The 16,840-nt window shown below is 40.5% G+C and overlaps 1 protein-coding gene across 2 annotated transcripts in view; it reads right to left on the bottom strand.

Annotated features, from left to right (window-relative positions):
- SIRT1 (sirtuin 1) overlaps positions 1 to 8,955 on the bottom strand; it is a 34,230-nt gene extending 25,275 nt beyond the window's left edge. Inside the window, exons 1-4 of one of the 2 annotated variants that reach the window (XM_024132098.3) lie at positions 8,519 to 8,955; positions 6,987 to 7,103; positions 5,670 to 5,911; positions 4,231 to 4,383 (exon numbers count right to left, since the gene is read on the bottom strand). In XM_024132098.3, coding sequence (XP_023987866.1) covers positions 4,231 to 4,383; positions 5,670 to 5,911; positions 6,987 to 7,103; positions 8,519 to 8,894 — 888 coding nt within the window. In that variant the 5' untranslated portion in view covers positions 8,895 to 8,955. Of the gene's footprint in view, positions 1 to 4,230; positions 4,384 to 5,669; positions 5,912 to 6,986; positions 7,104 to 7,241; positions 7,316 to 8,518 lie in introns of those variants that run through there. The other variant, XM_028481225.2, reaches the window with a different exon arrangement.
- Positions 8,956 to 16,840: the final 7,885 nt, after the last annotated feature.

The raw sequence follows: 16,840 nt of genomic DNA, 5'->3' as shown, positions 1-16,840 counted from the left end.
TGATTCACTGTGTTATAAAGCAGAAACTAACACACCATTGTAAAGCAATTATACCCCAATAAAGATGTTAAAAACAAAAAAGAGATAACCAATGAGGACCTACTGTATAGCACAGGGAACTATACTTGACATTTTATAATAATCTATAAGGGAAAGAATTCAAAAAAGAATAGATACATATATATGTATAACTGAATCACCGTGCTGTACACCTGAAACTAACACAACATTGTAAATCAACTATACTTCAATTTTAATAAATTCATTTTCTCTCATAACTAGCAAAGTAACCATCTTTCAATTAACTTTCTCCTTAGTACAGACACTGGAAGAAAACTTTAGGTTATGACTATTTTACTCATGTATTCTTTTTGGAATCCAGTAAAATATTACAATATTTACATACCCTCCCCATCCTTCAGTTTTAAATACTATCTTTTATTCTTTGTCCTTACTTATTTGTCCTTCAGCTTTTTCCTATTCACTTTTAGACGCAAATTAACTCAGTCTCTCTTACCTATTACTATTTAAGTGCTATTTCACCAACTAGGTACTTTCCTTTTGGCAGTTCCTAATGTAGGAATTGAAGTACAACAATCCTATATGAGTGGCAGTTATAAAGATTATTTATTTAGCTCCTACCATAATTTAAACGTTCATAGAAAAGTGAAACATGCTGCCCCTCCAACTTTTTCTTCTCCTAGGTACTATGAAATCTGTACACTGTAACACATTAACACTGTGCCATTTTTACTCCAATTCAGATATTTTATTTTCTCTTAAGCACTGTCTAGATTTCTATTATGTGTATTTTTATAATTTGTCTTTGTAAGAATAATTCTTAATTGCTTCTGTAGATTCTTACATGTCAAAACCAGTTTAACCTAAAACTGAATACCCATTATATACATTAGACAACCAAGGTTACAATCTTTCTCACCTTGCTATTTGTATTCTCAGTTACCACATTTTCCCCAAGTGTCAGGCAATTTAGTATATACTGAAGTGATGGGGAAAAAGCTGAAGTTAGTTTGAGCATGTTTTCTGTTTCCTCTCAGAACAGAAAATTTACAGCAAAAACCTTGTGAGCATTACATAAATACACTAGTGAATCAAGCTCTTATAATCAGATGCAAGATCAAAGTAAATTCTAGTTACTTGATGCCTTTCTCAAAGTGCTAATTTCTGGGCAATCCCCTGGCAGTCCAATGGTTAGGACTCCGCACTCCCACTGCAGACTGCAGGAGGCACGGGTTCAATTCCTGGTCTGGGAACTAAGATCCCACATGCCATGCAGCGCGGCCAGAAAAAAAAAGTGTTAATTTCTGATAACTAGAGCCAGTGTCCTAGGTCCAATTCAAGAAACCAGTAACTAAGTGGTATTTCATTGGTCTTCAAAGTCATGCAGTAGAACCCCTAGCACCAGTATGTTAAAAACAGTGTATCTTAGGCTTCCCTGGTGGCGCAGTGGTCGAGTCTGCCTGCCGATGCAGGGGACAAGGGGTTCATGCCCTGGTCCGGGAAATCCCACATGCCGCGGAGCGGCTGGGCCCGTGAGCCATGGCCACTGAGCCTGTGCATCCGGAGCCTGTGCTCCGCAACGGGAGAGGCCACAACAGAGAGAGGCCCGCGTACCGCAAAAAAAACAACAGTGTATCTTCATGAATTCACATTCTTGTAACAAAGGAAAAGAGACACTCTACATTATTTGTTCAATTTAGTGTGAACCAGCTGTCTGTTCTAAGGCTAGATATAGATGATCATCACTGCTGATACATGAAGTTCAAAATTCTTTGTAAGTTTCAAGTTGATTACTGGAAAGAGTCAAATTTCTTAGTAGCCTGAAAATTTTCAAATTTAGTTTTCAGTTCTAGCAAGTAAATCATATCCAAGAAAATCTAATGTAATTTCCCCATTTTACTCTAATTCCCATTTATAAGCACACTTGCACAAAACAAAATTATTTCTTTAGATAGTCCATCAATTTAAGCTAATACCATGCATTCTGAATTGGCAGAGCTTTTCTTATAGTTATGTAAATAGAACACATGATTTGAAAGTAGCTGAGGTTATCCTTTAGTGGAAATTCAGGTCCAGTTCACTTCTATGCTCATTAAAAAATAATCACTAATACAAAAGACCCTTTCAAATATACTAAAGTTTAGCAACAACAATTTTACAATTTCTTTCCATAAAGCTAAACTATAGAAAAAAAAGACTTCTAAAGTAAAATTTCTTGGGACTTCCCAGGTGGTCCAAAGGCTAAAGACTGCACGCTCCCAATGCAGGGGACCTGGGTTCAATCCCTGGTCAGGAAACTAGATCCTGCATGCCGCAACTACAAGATCCCGTGTGCCGCAACTACAAGAATCCCGCGTGCCGCAGCTAAAGAACTGGCACACCCAAATAAATAAATTTTTTAAAAAAATGATAAAATTTCTTGGGTATGGTATAATATGCCTAGTTATCCCTCCATATTTGCAGGTTCCACATCCTTGGATTCAACCAACTGTAGACTGAAAATATTCCGAGAAAAAGAATTCCAGAAAGTTCCAAAACCCAAAACTTGTATTTGCTGCACCAGCGACTATTAACATCATACAAGCATACCTCAGAGACATCATGAGTTTGGTTCCAGACCACAGAAATAAAGTGAATTATCCCAGTAAAGTCAGTCAAATGAATTTTTTGGTTTCCCTGTACATATAAAGTTATTTTTATACTATATGGTAATCTATTAAGTATGCAATAGCATTTTGTCTCAAAAAAAAGAACATACCTTAATTAAAAATATTTTATTGCTAAAAAATGCTATCCATCATCTAAGTCCTCAGCAATAACAAAGATCACTGATCCCAGATCACAGTAACAAATAATGAAAAAGTCTGAAATACTGTGAATGACCAAAATGTGACACAGAGACACAAAGTGAGCAAATGCTGTTGGAAAAATGGCACCTACAGACTCGTCTGATCACAATCCCTCAAACTGGTAAAAACAAAAGAAGCCCACAGAATCTGTGAAGGTCAATAAAGTGAAGCAAAATAAAACAAGGTATGCCTATACTAGGTATTATAAGTAATCTAGAGGTGATTTAAAGTGTACAGGGAGGGGACTTCCCTGTTGGTCCAGGGGTTAAGAATCCACCTTCCAATGCAGGGGACATTTCAATCCCTGGTCAGGGAACTAAGATTCCACATGCCGCAGGGCAACTGAGCCCGCGCTCCTCAATTAGAGAAGCCCCTCACGCCTCAACGAAGATCCAGCAGGTAAGACCAGATGCAGCCAAAAATAAAATAAAATAAAGTATACAGGGAGGATGTGCATAGATTATATGCAAATACTATGCCATTTTATATAAGGGACTTGAGCATCCTCAGATTTTGGTATCTGAGGGATCCTGGAACTAATCCCCCTCAGATACCAAGGGAAGACTGTAACATCAAACTCCAGAGCAGAGCTGCCAAATAAAAACAGAATATGAATCATATACACAATTCAAATTTTCTAGTAACCACATGAATAATGTGAAATCTTCCTCATTTATAACCCAATATCAAAGTATTACTATTTACACATATAATCATTATTTATATATATATATATAATATACAATAAAATTTATATTTTGCATGTTTTCTATACTAGGTTTCCAAAATCTGGTATGTCTTCCACACTTACATAACATCTCAGAACACTTATGCACTCAACAGCCCCACATGGCAAATGCCTTCTGAACTGAACAGAGCAGCACTAAAGACGCTAGAGCATAACAGATCAACCCTGACTCAAATGCAATCTAAAACTCTTCTCCACCTCTAATCACAAATTTCTCAGGCACATCCTGTGTTAAAACCTATCTACTATAAAATATACCAAAGGCAGATGTTATAATCTTTACGATCCATAAAAAATATTCAAAATCAAAACAGTGATGTTACTTTTATATGATCTAACCTCTAAAAAAGCCTGGACAATGTAAAGGCCATTAGTGAAGTGCAAATTTGAAAAATATGCAATAGCCTCTTCTTTGAAAATAAGCTCATTCCTAAAATGAAGAAAAGCAAATGACAGTCCCTTCTGGGAAGAAGGGAATTCTGACTAAAATGACTTTATTTCAGTGATTTTACTCCACCACAAACAGTACTAACAGTCAATTTACTAGACTGCCATTCAAAATAATTTTTCATGAGAGAAGGACAAAGAAACAACTAGAAGAGTCTGTAGTACCTTTGCAAACTTGAAGAATGGTCTTGGATCTTTTCTGAAATATTCAATGTCAAACATTGCTTGAGGATCTGGAAGGTCTGGAAAGTCTACTGCAAGGCGAGCATAAATACCATCTCTTGACCTGAAGTCAGGTATTCCACAAGAAACAGAAACCTGAAATACGCATGGCATAATTTGTACAATTAAATCTTCTACTGCTACCTTATTATTAGTCCTCTTATCACACAATTAGGGAAGAGCTGAAAAATATTTTTAGTTTGAAACTTCTTTTGGGGAATGGAGATAATGCCCTACTTTAATTTCTAATAGAAATAAAACACTCAGAAAACCAGTATAATTAAATCCATCACATATTCCATTCATAATGGGGTAGAGAATTTTAAGTCAGGCTAACTTTAAGCCTTTATAAGCATTTAACCAACAAGTTAAAACAATTCCAACTTGACTGAGAACGAAGTAAACCATTCCAAATTATTTTAACTAGAAAGCAGGCAAGAATTTCTATTACAGTCAAGTATTTCCAAAGAAATCCCTCTTCTGGGTTAGAATGCTACTACTTCAAGAACGCTAAATTCCTTTATTTTCCTTAAAAAACTACGTTGTACAATATTTCAATTTTTAAGAATAGATTTAAACACTATGCTTTTTCTACAAATAAACCTTGACATTACAAATAGGGACTTCAGAAGTTATCCTTTTGTTTCACAATTTTGTCAGCGTTTACTCCACTTTAGCCTCAGAGCAAAACAAACTTGCCTAAATCACATCAGGGAGCAAAGCATAACTATTCTTCATGATCATTTAAGATTAAATAACACCCTCCCCTTAACCAAAAGTTTAGAAAGCAGGACTGATTTTTCTCCAACAGCTGTCCTGGTCACTACCATGTAACATATTTTGTATTCAACACACAGTATGAAATAGCCTAAGTAACTAGTTGAGACCTAAAGTGGAACAAATGAAAAATCTCAACCCACCACAATCACATCACCTTAATTTAAAATGGAGGAGAGGTAGGAATCTGTTACCTTTCCAACACTGCATTACTTGCCAACAATTAGGTTCCCAGTTTCCCCATGAAGATCAAACAAATAACCAATTTCTGTATCAGACCCTGACACACTTTAATGCAAGCAAAATTCCCTGCATCGCCTTAGAAGTTGTGGTATAATGTAGGTAAAAATCTTGCCTTAATTCCACTTACCTACTGTGCCAGTAAACAGACGTGAATCTTTTTTAAGGTTATTGAGAGGTTTTTAAAAAACTGAACCAATTTAGTAATTGCTCCTGCACTCACTTTTTAGCAGTTTCCAAACACAAATGCCCATCATCATGTAAGGATAAATTCTTCTACACCAGAAAAATGTTTCTGAATTGGACAAGGCTTAAGAAAAAAAATACACCACCCCCCACACTAGTGTTTTATACATCTTACATACCCCAGCTCCAGTTAGAACTATTATTTTTTTGCACTCTTGCAGTAATTTCACAGCATCTTCAATTGTATTAATATCTTTTCTTTTTTTCCTTTTTGGTGGTTCTGAAAGGATATTAATAACAATCTGCCACAGTGTCATATCATCCAATTCAGGTGGAGGAATTGTTTCTGGTAGTAAATCTTTAAGAATCGTTCGAGGATCTGTGCCAATCATGAGATGTTGCTGAACAAAAGTATATGGACCTATATCAAGAGGGAAAAGAAATAGATCAAATCCACTTCCAAATAATTGAAAATCTCATTTATTTTTTGAAGTAACAAATTAGCAATGCTTAACGCTGTTTTGCAGAGTAAAAAAATGCACTATAAAGGTGTTTCATTCACAGAATCTTCAGATCTAATGCTACATCCAAAAGAGATTAGGGAGATGAGGAGTTGAGCCTGCCCCTAGAGCTATAAAATACCAAGTATGTATTTTAAGAGTCAAACTAATTAACTACTAAAATTAAATTTCTATGGTGAAAATCTAGAAAACTACAATATAAACATGACAGAAGTATGTACAAAAGGGTTCTACAAATCAACACAGGAAGATCTTACCAGTCCCGAAAGCCCAAACTATTTATCATTAGAGACATAAAGAAAAAAGAAAAGGAAATCTATACTTTACTATCTTTAAAATTTTTCCAATAATAATCTTCAAGTTAATCTTAACCAGTCTCCCAAAATGATACATACAATGCTGATGTTCTGAGCTTTAATTCTTTACCCTGAAATTTCTTAGATCAGTTCTTAGCTTGAGAAAACCAAAAATACAGTAAATATAAACACTAAAAATGAACTAATCATTACTATGTTTAAGCAGTCAAGGCATTTTTGAAAAAAAACCAGCACATTAAGAGAAAGAACATTTTGAGATGGTCATGTTACTACCTTGGTATAAAAATCTGATACTGTGCTCTACTTCAAAATATTTCTCATTTCATCAAAATACTTAATAAATATTTCTGAGGACAAACTATGTGCCAGGCACTTTTCTAGGCACTGACAAAAGTCTACAAATCAGTCAGAAATCCCTGCCCCCGTGGGACTTATATTCTAGTACAGGAAACCAGCAATAAAAAAGTTACATACAGAGATTATTTAAAAACAAAAACAGAACAAAGCCTAGACTTTCCCTAAAACCAAGATGACATTAAATCTCATCAAACACCTAAGAACCTCATCACCAGGCTACAAAGGAACAGAGAAATATATTTTTTGTTGACATAAAAAGAGAATACTGAAAAAAGATAGCTCTTAAACTGTGAAACCATACCTATCCGTGGTCTTGGAGTCCAGTCACTAGAACTCGCATGTGAGGCTCTATCATCCTCATCACTTTCACACGAATGGAAACCATTGGTGATGATTTCATCACCAAACAGAAGGTTATCTGCAAAAGAAACCAAAAGTAACTCAAGGTTTCTGAAACAATCTGCGTCTAAAATTATGAAGATCTATAATTATGATGCAACAATTTTCAATGAATAAAGCACTTAACATTCATACTGCCTGCGTAAAGAATGCCTACTGGATCAATCTGCACCATTCACAGGAACAGTATATCCTCATCTTTAGGGATTCTGCTCGGAATCTAAGTTTCAGTTCACCAAAATCTAGAAAGAAATTACGTCTACTTAATCAAAACACAAAAAGTAGTACCTAGTTAGACTGAATTTATCGATCACAAATAATAGTTCATAAAACTTATCAAATAAAAATTTACCCAAAAAAGCCGTGCAAATATAACCATGGCAACTTGCACTTCTCTTATATAACACTAAACATACAAAAATACCTTTGCATTATTCGTTTCCCTTATTAAACTATGTTTCTTGAAAACAGGGGTTGTTTTTCTAATCCAATCCCTAATGCACACGTTGTTGCCTTCTGATATGATCAAATGGTCCACTGACTGAATTTATTGATACAAATATTAACACAGACGCACATCTAACCGGATAGAAACTCTGAAACACTCAAGGATGACAAGACATATACAACTATCACATCTGCTTTACTATGCCAGAAAAATGTCAATTTGTCTTTCAGGGTTACATACACACACACAAGAAGATATTTAATCTAAAAACCATTAAAAGAACACGATTAAAGGAAAAATACTACTCAAAGTACTCTAAAACTACTCTCCTATGCCCACTATTAGTTGCAACACAGAAGGGTAACATCTTTAGAAGCAACTAAACTCTTTAAAATTTAAAACAAGTTTAAAAATACAGGCCTTCCAAAGAATAAACCACACACACACAAATTGCACAGTTGTCAGTTTGCAAAGGCAACTGCAAAAGGTTAGTGCAAGGGACAGTCAAAAAGTTTCAGGTTTAAGTGTGCGGGGGGTGGGGGGGGTAGGTGGAGAAGCAAAAGACATTTAACAAAAGCAATACGTTAAATTGAGGTTGGGGGGGGGGGGGGGGGGGGGGGGTAGGTGGAGAAGCAAAAGACATTTAACAAAAGCAATACGTTAAAAGAGTAGGAGGAGAGAGAAACTTTTTTTTAAAACCAGCTGCGAGGCTAGCCCGCCCCGCGGCTGCGCAAAGCGCGAGGCCACTGGGGCGGGCAGCGGGCCGAGGGAGGGGAGAAAGCGAGGGAGGGAGGGAGTCCTCGAGCCGCTCCGGCAGCCGGGCCCGCAGCCCCCGAGGCGCGCAGCTAAAGAGGGCCCTAGTGGGGAGGGGGACGCCGCACAGCCAGGCCCGGGCCCCCAGCCCGCCCGACACTCCCCCACCCCAGGAGGGGCCCTGGGAGGAGGGGGGGGAATGCGCAGTCCCGGCCCGCCCGCGCCCTGCGCACCTCGGTACCCAATAGCCGCCGCCGCCTCTTCCTCCTCCTCGCCCTCGTCGTCGTCGTCGTCGTCGTAGAAGTCGTCGGCCGGCGGCGCCTCCCGGGATAGGCCCTGTAAGCCCGGCCCATTGTCTCCTCCGGCCGCCGCCGCCGCCTGGGCCTCCCGCCGCAGCGCCGCCGCCGGACAGCCGCCGGCCGCCGCCGGCAGCTCACGCTCGGGGGCCGCCCCGCCGGGCTCGCCCGGGCTCCGCCCGACGCCGGGGCTGTCTCTCCGCGGCCTCTTGCGGAGCGGCTCCCCGGCAGGCGGCGACGGGGCCTCCCTCTCAGCCGTCACTGCCGAGGGGGAGCCGCCGGGCTGAAAGGCGAGCGCCGCCTCGTCCGCCATCTTTCAACTGCCTCTGGTCCTCCTCCCTCGCCTCCTCTCCTCCCGCTCGACTCGCGGCACTGGCGCCCCCGCGGCTCCGGCTGCGGGAGATTTAAACCCCGTCACGTGACCCGCCCCTTTTCGCCCCCGCCCTCCCGCCGCTCCCGCCACCCACGCGGGCCGGACCACAACACGGCGGGTCACGTGGCAGGCGGAGGCGGTGTGGGCCGGGAGGAAACGCGGCCGGGCTCGCTGCGGCCCCACCCCTCGGCCGCAGGCTAGTCTTGCAGCCAAACTTGTCTTTCAAACTGTTGTCAAATCACTGCTGCCTGGTTGGGTCAAGTTTTGGATCGTACTGCGAGTTTCCGCTTTTGCCTGAAGTGCACACCTTGCTCGCCTTACTTTGTCTTTTCTGGATTTACGCTAAGGGTTAAAACTTAGTTCCTGAAAGGCGATCAGGAATGAAGCTGGCCAAGGCTAAGTTTCCTGAAATACGCTAGGTAGTCGGTCTATTTGTTAACGGTTACCAGTAGACGCAAAAGGACACAGTTAACTCTTCAACCTCCTCACCCCATTCTGACAACTCCTCTTTGCCTCCTTTTTTCTCTTTGCTTCTCTCCTGAGCCGGCTGCTTTTTCTCCCTCTCTCCATCCCTTGTAGGGTGGTGTAGGTTGTCATATCCTGAAAGGCGTGTGTCAGCCCTGGAAAGACCTTTGACGGGGGTGGGAGGGTGATCAGCCTGACTGCTTTCTGGCCCCACCTTGGCTCCAAATGTGGGATTTACCTTCTCCGGGCTTCATGAAATGAGTATACAGGGTAAAGTGGGGCGTTATGACGAGAACTGGACTGAGCATGACTTGGCCCCTATAAACATCTGGATTTGGGTTAGAATTTGAGGTCCTTCCCTTCTAGCATGAGCAATTTATTTAGCTTTTCTAAACCCAATGTCTTCATCTCTAAAATGCTAATACCTATTTTGTAGGGTTGTGATGAGAATTAAATAAGATAGCCAGATGTAAAGTGAGGGGTACATAATAGCTAAAAAATATTAGTTACTTTCCTACTTGAAGCCCCTCTACTTTCCACTTTTCCTGAAATTTTCCAGGACTCTGTTACTCCACATCTAGCCTTAAGTAAGGACCCATATAATACATGGCAGATCCAGAGCCAAACTTGGCAGGCATCTCTGCCTCTGGACATGGTACTTCTATCCACTTAAGGAACCTCTGTGAGTTGATAGTATATCAGCCCTTAAGCTTAAAGTGGGTTCTGCCTATACCATGCCAATTACTGTTTGAACTTAAGAAACCAACTTACGGTGTTTCTTCCTAAAAAAAAAAAAAATTCTAATTTTGAAAATGTAACTCTGGGGTCCCATCTAAAGCCAAAAGTCTTTGTACCTCAAATAAAACTGAGAGGGCTTCCCTGGTGGCACAGTGGTTGAGAGTCCGCCTGCCGATGCAGGGGACACGGGTTCGTGCCCCGGTCCGGGAAGATCCTAATATCTCTCTGTAAGCGAATCTAGTGGCTGTAAAGCGGCATAAACACAGCAGTGCAAATAAGCTAAACCCCATTATAAAAATAAATATATGGGCTTCCCTCTTGGCACACTGGTTGAGAGTTTCCCTGCCGATGCAGGCGACACAGGTCCGTGCCCCGGTCCAGGAAGATCCCACATGCCGCAGAGCGGCTAGGCCCGTAACCCATGGCCGCTGAGCCTGCGCGTCCGGAGCCTGTGCTCTGCAACGGGAGAGGCCACAACAGTGAGAGGCCCGCGTACTGCAAAAAAAAAAAAAAGAAAAGAAAAGAAAAAAAAAATTAAACTGAGAATCTCTCCTTACAACTGGTTGCTTCATTTCTGAAAGTGATGATCTCCTTCATCCTAGAAGCCTTGAAATCATTGAAGTGTTCCTTCAGATTCATGCCCTCTACTGAATCAGTCAGCAAATCCTGTTGTCTTTTCTTCTCTCCTACACTCTTTCCAGTTCCTAACTACATAGGCACCTCACCCTTCCTGGCTGACATACTTGGCCCTGTTTTCTCCCTACTTCATCTATCTTATCTCACAAAATATTTCATAAATTGATTCTCAGCTATGTTGGTAGGATGTAATATATAAAATGAGAGTCAGTATCCTATCAAAATAGAGAATTCCCAGATTTTTTGAAAAAGACATTTGTAAGCTTATGGACATCCTATTATTTCATTCATTCATTTATATATGTTGTGCATCAAAGACACTTGATGGTGTTTATTAAATGCTGTGTGATCACTGTGATTACTAGTGTACTGAAAGGTCAGATGGGGCACACATGGCCGGTAGGATAAATGAGAGACAGAAATTGTATTCCAAAACAAAATGAACCCTCCTAACTAGAGTTATGGCCTTACAAGTAGTTGAAAACTACTTGCGTGAAATTCAGGTCATCTTAGCCCCTAAAGCTGGCAAATTCACATTCACTTTTTAAAACTTCCGTTAATCTGGTGTTGACCTTCTTGTAAATATTTTTAGCATTACTATTCTCTAAATTGAGCTTTTCATATTACAAAGCCACTTTTTTTAAATGAGGAAGCTCTTTAAGTTCTCATATGGAATGATCTCCAAGTTGCATAGTGCAAAATGTAGAACAGTGTGTACAGTATAGTGCTATTTGTGAAAAAATAAAAGGCGGTGTGTGGAAAGGAGACCAAATGTATCTATTTGCTTCTATACGTGCAAAATAACTCTGGAAGCACTTAAAATACATACGTGCCTGCCACGTATTTGTCATACTTTTCTGCCTGTGCCTCCTTCCCTAGAACAAGTCCTCTCTACTCCTCTTTCAGTACATTAGACTCTAATGATTAGAGAGCACATTCCCCTATTTTATTTGTTAACTTATTTTTCTCTGTGTGTTTTATTGACTGCCTCCCGCAACTATGGCAGGAATTTTGTTCATCTAGTTCACCTCTGTATTGTCAGCTGTCTAGTAGAGAACTGGCACATATATTTATCCCATATATTTATTGAATGAAAGAATAAATGAAGAACATAAAGGAAGCTTGGCACACAGGAAAACAACTATTTACTGAAGGGTGATGAGAAGCATGGATGCTTAAAAAAAAAAAAAAAAAAAAAGTCACGGAAATTCAGTTTGTAGCCAGCACAGTTCACATGAGAAAGTTAGTGAAACAGATTTCTGGTACCTTGGTTGACAGAAAGAACATTGGTGAGGTGTCTTCCAACACCAACAACCAAATCTCTGATTCTCCAGACAATAACTGGGTGTTCAACAATTCAACTCATTTTTGACACTAAATACTGGGAGTTGGTGAACACCCCACAGCTCAAGGTCTTAGTCTCACAGGACTGCCCCCACTTCAGATGCCAGTCACAAGTCCTAGACCTCCTGGACTTCTGACCAACTGGCTATGAATTGGGAGTTCCCATGACACCCTCCTAAAGTTCAATAATTTCCTAGAGTGGCTCGCAGAACTCAATAAGACACATCACTTACATTTAGAAAGTAAAGGTAACTTTGGTATCCTTACAAAGGATACACATGAACAGCCAGATGACGAGGTACAAAGGCAAAGTCCACAAAGGTCCCGAGCAAAGGGGCTTCTGTCATGTGGAGTTGGGGTGCCTACCCTCCCAGCACTTCATTGTGTTCACCAGCTTGGAAGCTCTCTGAAACTCCTTGTTCAAGAGTTTTTATAGAACTTAATCTCTAGCACACCCTGACCCTCTCTCTGGAGGTCAGGAGTAGAGCTGAAAAGTTCCCTTCCTCTAATCACTTGGTCCTTCTGGTGACCTGCCCATCTCAAAGCTATCTTGGGGGTCCCACCCTAAGGCCTACCTTAAGCTACCTCATTAGCATAAACTCAGGAGTGCTGGAAGGGCCTTCTTATGAATAATAAATGATGCTCCTATCACTCAGGAAACTACAAGAGTGTTAAGAGTTCTGTATTTGGAACAGGGTACAAAAACAAAATATTTTGTATTATACCAAAGACTGTCATAGACGTCAGACACTAGTCACTAAGATTTTTAACTTGTTTTCTAGTCCTCAGCTTTCTCTTTTTTTGTTGTTGTTTTGTTTTTTATTTTAATTTTTTGGCCAAGCCACACAGCTTGTGGGATCTCACTTCCCCAACCAGGGATTGAACCCAGGCCATGGCAGTGAAAGCCCAGAATCCTAACCACTAGGTCACCAGGGAATTGCCCTAGTCCTCAGCTTTCAAAGCAGACTTCAACAGTAATTTGGTTTCCCATATAGAATTTTCCACTTGGGAGAAAATGTTCAAAGAGCCAACATTAATATTCTGGCTGACTTCACAATTCTATTTAAATAAACAAATAGGGCTTCCCTGGTGGTGCAGTGGTTGAGAATCTGCCTGCTAATGCAGGGGACACGGGTTCAAGCCCTGGTCTGGGAGGATCCCACATGCCGCGGAGCAACTAAGCCCGTGAGCCACAACTACTAAGCCTGCGCGTCTGGAGCCTGTGCTCTGCAACAAGAGAGGCCGCGATAGTGAGAGGCCCGTGCACCGCGATGAAGAGTAGCCCCTGCTTGCCACAACTAGAGAAAGCCCTCGCACAGAAACGAAGACGCAACACAGCAAAAATAAATTAATTAATAAACTCCTACCCCCAACATCTTCTTTAAAAAAAAAAATAAATAAAAATAATAAACAAATAAATTGGCCTTATACCCCTGATATAAGTCTCACATGACTACAATTAGTAGGGGAGTTAGTATCAACTCTTTTTGTACTAAAAAATATGATACTGGAAGAATGATTATTATTGTGAAAAAATACAAATACAGATTCCTACCTTACACTAGATACAAAAATAAATTCCAGGTAGACCGAAGATCTAAAGGAAAAAATACAATAAAAATATTATAAGACATTTTAGAATATTATATACCTTTGCATCAAGAAAAACCTTTTTACCTGAGACAGGAAACATTTAAAATAGATACATTTTACTATATAAAAATTGTAAATATGTTCAAATCTATTTGTAGACAGGAATATGCAAGTAAAACAATGAGGTTCCATTTTTCACTCCTCAAACACACAAAAACAAAACAAATTTTATTTTTACCATCTATTGCTTACCAGGATATGGGGAAACTGATACTATAATACATTATTGTCATAGTGTTGGAAAGTAATCTGGAAATATAAATATTTATTAAAATTATAAATACCATACATATACCTATACATTTCAATTCAAAATCTCATTTAGCTTAAAGAAATAAAAGTGTGAATATGTAAGGCTATGAACACAAGAATGTTTATTATGGCATTAATGTTGTTGGGAAAAAAGTCCAGAAACAATCCCAATGTCTTCAACAGAAAATCTGTTGATCAAATTATGATGTATACATACTATGGTATATTATGCAACCGTTAAAAAGATCTATAACTGTTGTTCTTGAGGACTGTTTATATGACACACTGGGAGTGACAAAAGTAAGTTGCACAAAAATGTGTATATTATGATCCTTTTTTATTATTTAATAAATATACCTTTTTATTATTTAAAAACCCCTATATACCTATATAGAAACCTATATACAAATATGGCTGTAGAGGCTTGGAAGAAGTATGGAAAGTTACCTATCAAAATGCTAACGTTTTAACATCCATGATGAAGGGGGTGGGAATTATTGGAAAGGTTGAAGACACCTCAATAAATGTTTCTTGCCAAAATATGTATTAAAATGAACATTTTTTAAAAATATAATTTAAAAGCAAAAGAGTAATCATTTTTTGAAACTACAACCTGAGGGCTAGGCTCTGGGTTCTGGTGGCCTCAAAAAGCCCTTCCCACCCTGTGAGGCCTGAGCCATTGGCTGACTTTCCTGTCTTACATTGCTTCTTTTTAAATTTCCTACATATAACCACAAGTTTAGCAGATGTTATTCTTTCACAGCTTCACATGTTCTTTTGTCTTTTTGATTAGGTTATAAGTGTTATACTTCCCTACAGAATTTAGTATTCTGTACCTTATCAAACACCATTTGGGAAGTTGTGTGGGACTTCCAAACCAAATCAAACAGACAGTTTGGTAATGTAGCCTGCCTTCCACCAGCAATATAAAGATCGAGACCAATGGTTCTCAACTGGAGTGATTTTGACCCCCTTTCCTCCAGGGGATATTTGGCAATCTGGAGCCATTTTTGGTTGTCACAGCTCAGAGGGAGGATGTACTACTGATATTCAATAGGTAGAGGCCAGTGATACTGTTAAACATTCTACAGTGCAGAGGACAACCCCTCACAACAAAGAATTACCCAGCCAAAATGTCACGTGCACAGTTGAGAAACTCTGGCCTACAGTCATGTGGCTATACACAAGGAAGCCTGGGAAATTGTATCATTCAGGGTGACAGAATGGAACTGAGGGCAAACAGACAATGATCAGCATTGAAATATAGTCTAGGAGGAGATAAACATGGCAGAGTAGGAGGACTTAGAGTTCACCTCCCCCTGCAAATACATCAAAAATACATCTAGGGCTCTCGGCCTTAGCGCCATCTTCAGAGAAACCTCCGCGCCATGAGAGCAAAGTGGAGGAAGAAGCAAATGCGCAGGCTGAAGCGCAAAGGAAGAAAGATGAGGCAGAGGTACAAGTAAACTTATACACCCATGGAAGCCAGAGGAGCAGAAACAAGGGAAGCCAGAGGCCAGGGATGCTGGTACAAATTGTTGGACTGCTTGCCTACTGTCTAGAACTTGTCTCAGTGGATCTGGAACATCAATGGCCATTCTGATCGCCTCGACCGCCTTTGAGAGACCCACCTTGCTCGTATCAAAACAGTCCCTTTTGGTCCTTTGCCCTGGACCTTTGACATACTGGACTAGTTCTATTCTCAGTTGTGGCTGAATGTAACATGTAACAATAAATCATCTCTTTTGCTGTCTTAGCTGAAGAAAAAAAAAAAATACATCTAGGGACTTCCCTGATGGTCCACTGCGTGAGACTCCATGCTCCGAATGCAGGGGGCCCGGGTAGTCCCTTTTGGTCCTTTGCCCTGGACCTTTGACATACTGGACTAATTCTATTCTCAGTTGTGGCTGAATGTAACATGTAACAATAAATCATCTCTTTTGCTGTCTTAGCTGAAGAAAAAAAAAAAATACATCTAGGGACTTCCCTGATGGTCCACTGCGTGAGACTCCATGCTCCGAATGCAGGGGGCCCGGGTTTGATCCCTGGTTCAATGCCTGGTTCCCTGGGGGGAACTGGATCCTGCATGCATGCCACAACTGAGTCCGCATGCCACAACTAAGAAGTCCTCATGCCACAGCTAAAGATCCCGCATGCCACAACAAAGACCCCACATGCAGCAACTAAGACCTGGCATAGCCAAAATAAATAAATAAATAAATATTTTTTAAAAATCTGCATGTGGAGCAATTCTCACTAAAATCAAACTGGAGACAGACAGAAAGACTCCTGTAAAACCAAGGCTGTAAGGAAGATCCACATGGAATTGGAGAGGAGGGAAAAAGAAGCAATCAGGTTGGGACCTGCATACCTGGGAAGGGACATGGAAGAGGAGGGGGATTATATATACTCAGAGATCCTCCTCGGGGAGTGAGCAGTTCAAACCAAATACTGGGCACCCACCCTAGGGTACGACACTGGAAGGATGAGTCCCCTTAGCTGGTTAGAAAACCAGTGGGACTATAGCAGGGCTGTAAGAATCCTAGACTCTGCTTGTGAACAGTGTGCACACACTTGTTTACTCCTGAAACAAGGTAGAGGAAATAGAATGGAACTGCCTGGGACACTGGCCTGTTTCCTGCGACCGACAGTGCATGACCCAGGCTGAGTCGAGTGCCAGCTCCAGCCCCACTAGTTCCATGATGCAGCTCCACTTTAGGACAAGGACTGTCACAGGCAAGGAGAGTATACAGTGGTAGGGGATAGAGCTGACTCAGGCCCAAGCAGCAACTGAGCCA

Source organism: Physeter macrocephalus, chromosome 20 (assembly GCF_002837175.3).
Source record: "Physeter macrocephalus isolate SW-GA chromosome 20, ASM283717v5, whole genome shotgun sequence".
Classification (NCBI taxonomy): domain Eukaryota; kingdom Metazoa; phylum Chordata; class Mammalia; order Artiodactyla; family Physeteridae; genus Physeter; species Physeter macrocephalus.
This window is presented reverse-complemented; position numbering and strand designations above follow the sequence as displayed.